General features: G+C 46.4%; 1 protein-coding gene across 3 annotated transcripts in view; it reads right to left on the reverse strand.

Moving 5' to 3' along the window:
* LOC116385893 (semaphorin-5B-like) overlaps positions 1-7,558 on the reverse strand; it is a 33,669-nt gene that overhangs the window by 4,820 nt on the left and 21,291 nt on the right. For all 3 annotated transcript variants that reach the window (XM_031851632.1, XM_031851630.1, XM_031851633.1), the window contains 15 exons: positions 7,033-7,221; positions 5,857-5,956; positions 5,703-5,748; positions 5,446-5,508; positions 5,232-5,330; positions 4,746-4,959; positions 4,358-4,643; positions 3,891-4,026; positions 3,176-3,383; positions 2,830-3,037; positions 2,069-2,186; positions 1,636-1,820; positions 1,366-1,509; positions 1,091-1,238; positions 542-767 (listed from right to left, as the gene is read on the reverse strand). In XM_031851632.1, coding sequence (XP_031707492.1) covers positions 542-767; positions 1,091-1,238; positions 1,366-1,509; positions 1,636-1,820; positions 2,069-2,186; positions 2,830-3,037; positions 3,176-3,383; positions 3,891-4,026; positions 4,358-4,643; positions 4,746-4,959; positions 5,232-5,330; positions 5,446-5,508; positions 5,703-5,748; positions 5,857-5,956; positions 7,033-7,177 — 2,326 coding nt within the window. In that variant the 5' untranslated portion in view covers positions 7,178-7,221. The remainder of the gene's footprint in view (positions 1-541; positions 768-1,090; positions 1,239-1,365; positions 1,510-1,635; positions 1,821-2,068; positions 2,187-2,829; positions 3,038-3,175; positions 3,384-3,890; positions 4,027-4,357; positions 4,644-4,745; positions 4,960-5,231; positions 5,331-5,445; positions 5,509-5,702; positions 5,749-5,856; positions 5,957-7,032; positions 7,222-7,558) is intronic.

The following is a 7,558-nucleotide window of genomic DNA, read 5'->3' on the forward strand; positions in this document are numbered from 1 at the left end:
ACACACACACACACACACACACACACACACACACACACACACACACAGGCATTCAGAATCAGAAATGATTTACCTATGAATGAGGCTTTCAGTGTGGACAGCAGAAATATGAAACATTAAAATGACATTTGCACCTTCTCAGCTACCTATTTTGGATTAAATACCTCAACTGACGTGATTTTGTATCTTTTGTTTCTGTGTGAAAAAGATTCCTTGAAGGGAAAGGAAAGGAGAAGCCATGGACACGTGTTTTCTCATGACGGTTCAATGATGTTTAATCAGTCTACTGATTGATGTCTGCATACAGTTTGGCTACATCCTGCTTTTGATGGGACCAGCTGTGTTTATTGTGGCAAACTGGGAGCTCTGCCACCAGCAGCACTCTGAAAAGCCCAACCAGATGCAGCGCTGATTAGCAGGTTTTACTATATTTGACTGGTCTGTTGAGTTACACCAGGCTTACTTTTGTTTCAGACTGGTATAATCCAAAAATAAAGACTAATCTAAACCTAAAGTTTCCGCTACAACTCCCAGTACTCACAGTCAGTCTGGCAGGCTCCAGACCCGTCATTGGGGCAGAACCGGGTCTCCATCTTCTTCTTGCCCAGCTGGAGCTGCTGAGGGTCGGGGAGCAGCGCCCGGCAGGTGTACCTGAATCTCTGCTCTTGTCTGGACCCATCTTGGCTGACGTTGACCGGCATCCAGGGGGTCCAGGGGGTGTTGCGGCGCACCTCAGGGCAGGCCTCCAGGTTACAGGCCTTATACTCCTGGAGAACAGGAAGGAGGACGATGAAACAGCTACTTCTGTCTATTCTTCTGCAGGTTTTCTTCATCTCCCGAAGGATCCTAAAGATTCAGTAATCCATTATGAACAGCTTGCAGAGACACACTGCTGCTGAACAACACAAATATTGCCGTTCTTTCTGGAGGGACTTTATTACGCGGCTAATTACTGCGTTTAATGGGACTCCTGGTGTTTGTGAAGAGGCAAAGCTTACGGCGGCACGGAGGGCTGCACAACGCTGCAATAAATGCATTGTGGCTTGAACACCTTTAGCCTAATTTCTTTAGTAAGCAAGTACTACAGTACCATGGAACATCCAGGACAGCTGTTGCCATTCTCACAGGTCCTGGTCCTGGAGTGGACCCCACCTCCACATTCAGCACTGCAGTGAGCCCAGGGGGCCCAGGCTGTCCACGCCACTGGCAGGGGACAGGGCTTCTTCTCATTGCACAGCCTGGAAACACAGTGACACCGGGCTCATTTCCATCCAAAGCCATGATATTCTGACTCTGTCGTGTTTGTATCGTAGGCGATTTCTACCTCCAGGTGCAGAAAACTGATGCAAACACGTTCCTTCTCACCTCTCCTCTCGACCCTGGCCGACGCAGATTCGACCACCGTGGCGAGGCGAGGGGTTGTTGCAGGACCGCTGCCTCACTTCAAATCCGATACCACAACTGCTGCTGCACTGGCCCCACGAAGACCAGGGAGTCCAGCCGCCATTCCTGAGGAACAGAATCGGGAATCCATTTGTTTTATCATTTTATTTTATTCATCCAATTTATTAAGCCGTCAGCAGATTAGAGTAACTGGTCTGTGAAGTCGTGAAGATCTGCATCAAGAGGCTGCACCTGGAACAGTTTGCCACCTGGATGAGTGGGCCTTTACACTCGACCCCGCCACACCGGGCCAGAGGGCCGTCGCACGAGCGGGACCGACACACGCAGCTGCTGATGGAGCCCTCGCCGTCATTGTGGTTACAGGGCTGCCACGGCACCCACGAACCAAAACCGCCATCCTGTGTCAGGTTCCTCACCTCCAGAGACGATTTAAGGGGATTAATGTCCACGTCATATGCACATGAATAAGTCACATTCGCACCAAAACTACAGCTTGATGCTACCATAATATTATCACTAAATATGCAGCTGTGTGATAAACAAATGATGATTAATTAAATGGGAAATAGATTCTAAGAACTTCTCCTGAACTCTTGATAGAAAGCTGATGATGTATTTACAGTAAAGACCAACACAGCAGGCTAACTGTGTTTGTGTTTCTTACTGGGCACTCAGTGATGTTTTGGGTCCACTGGTTCATGTTGGAGCTCTCCTCGATGGTGGTGCAGCGCTTCTGTTTGTGATCCCAGCCACAGTAAGGGTCCCGAGCTTCCATGCACTGACTGATATGAATGCAGACAACTAGTCATTATTGCAGTTGCAGAACAGAACGGTCTTGTAGACTTTCTCTATATTAAAGGACTTTTATTGTGTTTCAAACAGAGCATGCTGGAAGGAGTGATACTGAGGCTTCATACAACATTCTGTAAGGTTGTCACTAAATTCATGACATGGCCACCTATGTAATGTCTTGCAAAAATATGGACTGACAGTTCAGTAGTTTCTCAGCAGGGAAAATGAACTGGGCTCTTAACATAATCATCTGTGTCAGCGTTTAATGCGGGCCTTTCAGACTTGGCCACCAGCATGTGTTTGTCTCTTTAACGGCACAAAGTTCATTAATCTTTTTAAGTATGTTCAAGTTGAGTTGGTAAATTTGCCAGCAGCAGCAGCAGTGAACCTTTAAACTGAGCCGGCTCCCAGATGTAATAAAATGTACATTCGCTTTATACTTTAAATATTCATATTGATTGAATCTGTGTTGTTATAATCCTTAGTCACTCGTTTCCTTTTATTCTGATCAACTATAAAACAAAACTAGGGTCTGTCAATCGGCTTCTGATTATCTGAAATCCGAGTGGAAAATCTCTCTAGAAGCTGAAATCGTATGTGATGCTGCAGTTTTGAGGGTCTACTGGATCGTACCTTTCAGATGGATAGCTGGAGCAGCGCTCCAATGGGATCTTCACCAGTTTGTCATCGAGTCCCACAATCAAAGATCTGTCATTGTGAAGGATTTGCAGGCTCTTAATTGGTCCAATTTGCCCTTGAGGGAGGAGCCTGAGCTCCTCCATGTAGCAGCCTTGAAGGTTTTTATTGGTTGTGGAGAGAGCCTTCAGGATGGTGCCATATTCTGATTGGACAAGATTAACAAGGAGGAACGTTCTTCGATCAAATGATCTATTCTTCAACTAATTTTAATAATCATTTTAAATCAGTAATACAATTGTCTTTCTTTAATTTTGCCCCAGTTGTCTACCGCCTCTCTCACCAGTGCCGATGTACATGACGTGGAAGAGGGTGTCTCGGCCCTGAACGATGTCCACCACCAGCTTGGAGAAGCGCAGGTTGTCCTGGGTGAGCAGAGGGTCGACGGTGACGGGCTGGACCACATCGTTCATGAGGAAGAGTCGCTGGGCGTCCTGGAGGCTGCGCTCTGTCAGGTTCCCACCGGGGCCTCCCTCCTCCAGGGTGCCACACTGAGGGATGAGAGTCACGCGTTAAGAACGTCGGCTGGTGGTTTTAAAACCTGGGAGCACAAGCTAGAAACACTGCAGCGTAACTGAGATCGTAAATGGATATATACGAAATAGCTCAATATCAGAAGGCCATTACTGACAGCGTAAGTATATGTTAAATACATAAAAAAAAAAAAACTATTGCATTTGAAATGCAGAGATTACAGAAACTGAAATGTCACTGCAATGTCCCTGCAGCCCAATTTTGGCAGCATTTCGTATATGAGATGGGAAAAATGCCGAGCACTTATTGTTGTAGGTACATTTGATGGAGCTGCGCTAGAATTTTCTGTGTGCTACGCTGCAAGAAGCTATCACTGTACTCGGCACACCAAGATGAAATGAAATGTCAGTCTTGGAGGGAAGGCTGAGGAAATAATGGAAGGGCAAGACTTTCACATCTACCATCATCAAGTTGTCAGAGGAGAACAGCTATCTGGATCCAGTTTCTCTAAATGTGTGAATTACCTGAAAATTGGGTATGGGGTTGGGTGTGGAGAGCCAGGCAGTGCGGGGGTTGTCCTGGTAGCGAAAGGGTCCGTTGAAGGCCTGGGTGATGGAGCTCAGATTGAAGGCACAGACAGCAGACGCTGATATGCTGTTCCTGAAGGAGGAAGAGGAAGTGATCACAGGCAGATCTCAGTGAGAAGAAAAGCAAGATTAAGAGAAAGAGAATGGCTTACAATCATAGTTATCAACAAGGTAAGATAAAGATAAAATACATGTTAACGGGTAGTATGAGTGTGGTATTATTACACTGGGCTTAGAGAGTTCCCATGATGTTTTCAAGGATGCTGCACCTTTTAAACAGTTACACTGGCTGTTAGTATCTTCAGTAAAATCATATAAGCATAAGCCTTCAAACATCTGTATCAGTTAAACTCTAGTATATAGAAGAGGAGTGTTTAGTCGTGTTATTAATGAACGCTACTCACACATTCGTGGTGAAGATGCCATAGATCAGGTCCTGCTCTGGTAAGTAAAAGGTGCTCTGCAGCTCGTTGTAGTAAAAGGGGATTTCTCCCGAGCGTGAGCAGTTGAGTCGAGCCTTCATGAAGGTGGTCCAGGTGTCCTCCAAAAGGAAACGTCCGCCCATGTCGTTCTTACAAACCCGGGCCACGCGAGAGAACACTATCTTGCCGCAGTCGTTTTCAACCGCGGTTTCCCTCAAGAAGAAGTAGGCGAATCGTCCAATCTCATAAACAGACACGAAGTGAGGCTCTAAAAGACAGACGAGGGGAGGAAAAGGAAAGACGTGGGAGATATGACACCCATGAACAGAGACACGGGTCGATAGGAGATGAAAGCAGGACAATTCTTTACCATTGAGCCACTTGGAGTTGTACTGGGCGGTGCGCAGTGGCGGGATGTTCCCCAGGCTCCTGTAGATGACGGGGTCCCGTCCTGAGAAGTCGATCACCGTAGCGGCGTACAGCTCGCCTCTCTCTGTTACCATGGCGGTGGAGTTGTGGCGCGGGTCATAGGGACACCGGGCGACGCCGTTCACCGTGTCCAACACCTGACTGAAGTTACCAATCTGACAGGAAGTTAAACAGGTGTAAACACAACTGAATTCACAACCAACGAACTGCAGTGTGGGTTGAAAAAGGATTATTTCTAACAAATAATTACATTAATTTACTACATTTCTGTGGTGGTGGGGTAGAGTACAAAAATGAATTTGCAGAGGCTTCAAATTTTCGTGAGATACTGTGGAAATTGAGCTGTGAGTAGTATTTTTATTTTTTACTAATTTAGATGGCTCAGACCTGATCATCACGTCTCCTGATGATGAACGGTTGTACCAACCTGCCTGGTTACACAGACTGGGGTGAAAGCATTGGTCCCACACGTAAAGAGCGTCCTCCCACTTATCAACAGCACCCGGATGTAGTTTTGACACTCCTCCTGCAGACCAACACAGCACAACTCAGTTCCGATGGTCGTCAACAAAACGTGATTTCAGACGACATTTTGAAAAGAGTCATCACAGACTTCTGTCTCATATGACACAACACACTACCTCAGTCTTCCCTTTGCTCTGACAAGAGCGCTTTGTGTCGTCATCGGGCGCCCATTCTGTCGCCTGCGGTGACAAAACAACAAATATTTCGGTTTGTTGACAACCGAATGATCGTTAACTGCAACTCAGCACAGGCAGGAGTTCAGGAACACTTCATGCAACATGTAATATGGAAATATGGAAACAGTTAAACATTTTGAGAAATACGTTTATTGGCTTTGTTGCTGTCTTTAACGTACGCTCTTGGCTAACGTTACCTGTATGAGCGAGGCGTTGCTCAAACTCAGCCTGAAGAGGAAGTTTCTGTAAAAAGAATGCAAATGATCAAACCTAATCATCTCCATTGTATATTGGCAACATATGTTGACCGGATGCTGTTTGAGGTTTGGTCCGCTTTAAGCTGTTTGTCACCTCGCTCCCACAATGAGGTGGTGTTTGCTCAGGTCCAGTGCCAGCTGGGAGAAATCCTTCACTCCTGGATGGGAGAACTCTGACATCCACGGCCTCAACGCTGGACAGAAGAAGAAGAAGAAGAAGAGGAGGAGACATGAAAGAGGGGGAAAAGCAGTGCAGAGCCATAACATGAAGTGCGTGGGAACCCTTTCTCCACCAAATGCTACCTGGCTCACGGCTCCGGCTTCAGCTTAAGCCCTCAGTGTTTTCACTGATGTGCCACATTTCTCTCCAGTGACTCACCTGATCCTGCAGTCTGACAGCTCTGAAATCGCCCATGAGCCTTTTCAACCACACAGCCCAAGGCTTCGACTTTACAGACAAAGGATTTGATTTCAAAAATTGGTGCAGAATATAATCAGAGTCAGGAGGTCTGGTGGCCAAAATGTATCACAGCCAGACACTTGAAAACATCTGAGAAACAATCCCAAAACACAACAATTTATGGGTAAATAGAGACAGATATTGATTTGCTTAATGAGCCCTTTGTTGTAAAAAAAAGATTTTCTTGCGGTCGTCACAACCATCACAATATATTAACAGGAATATCAATAAAAGCAAACACAAGTCCTTAGTTTGACTTTTATTGTGGTAGATTTTATATCAATCCATTCTCTGTACTTTTATTTGCCCGGCTTTGTTTATGTATTTACCTTGCAAAGCACGTTGTGACTTTGCTTAGGAAAGGTTCTGCATCAATAAAGCATATTATTATAACATATTAAATTAAATGGACATGATTTAAAACCTCTGCCCAGGCAGGATGACAGCTAACCTAAAACTGAACAATAAAACAAGCTACTGGATGTTTTTCATAAACCACATAAAGTGCAACAAACTCAGAAGGTTTCAGAGCAAATCACTGGCGTCCAAATGAATGCTGGTTCCTTCCATTCGACGGCCCGGCTCGTGGGACAAATGTATCCAAAAGAATAACAGCACGGTTTGAACACTTTGAGCTGAATGGAAGCTGACATCCTGTCAAAAATAATATCATCAAAAGGCCCTTTCACAGTTGTTAGACAGCTGAAGAGGAACATTTAATGAGGCCACACCGTAAACATTCATATGAACATATGAACTTCATACAAACCTTCATGCACAAGATAAACACAACTAACTGAGAGCACCCACCTTGGTAGGAGACGACAGGATGCTCCTTTCTGCTGCAGTCTGCCGGTGTGACGTGAGGTTGCTGGGACAGACACACAGACAAACAGAGGACCAGCACGAGGCCGCAGGGGGAGAGGGCCCACACCCCCCACCCTGACGTAAACATGGTCACAACCACATCCAGTCTTCTATCTGGTCCTCAGGAAACACCTGGTGGAAGGAGGAGGAGGAGGAGACGTCTGTCGATTTAAGCATGAAACAGTACTTTTCATTTCTGCACACCCATCCTCCGTCTCTGTCCGCTTGTCCATCAATCCAAATTAGTTTTGCCAGTCCACCCCCCCCCCCCCTCTGCCTGTCTGCTCTGGGTGTCCAGCCCCTCGGTGTCAGCGGGACTCGGTCACGGCTAATTCACCTCAAAAGGCCAGAGCCGCCAATCTCTCTAATGCCGACTCTCAGACCATGGGGGTGCCATCGACGGGGATCTCTCTGACTGAGGAGACCCATTCAAAGACGAGACTGGGCCCAGAGGCCAAACGGGGGGGGG

The sequence above is a fragment of the Anarrhichthys ocellatus genome, unplaced genomic scaffold, assembly GCF_004355925.1.
Source record: "Anarrhichthys ocellatus isolate YVR2014 unplaced genomic scaffold, GSC_Weel_1.0 scaffold12, whole genome shotgun sequence".
Lineage (NCBI taxonomy): Eukaryota > Metazoa > Chordata > Actinopteri > Perciformes > Anarhichadidae > Anarrhichthys > Anarrhichthys ocellatus.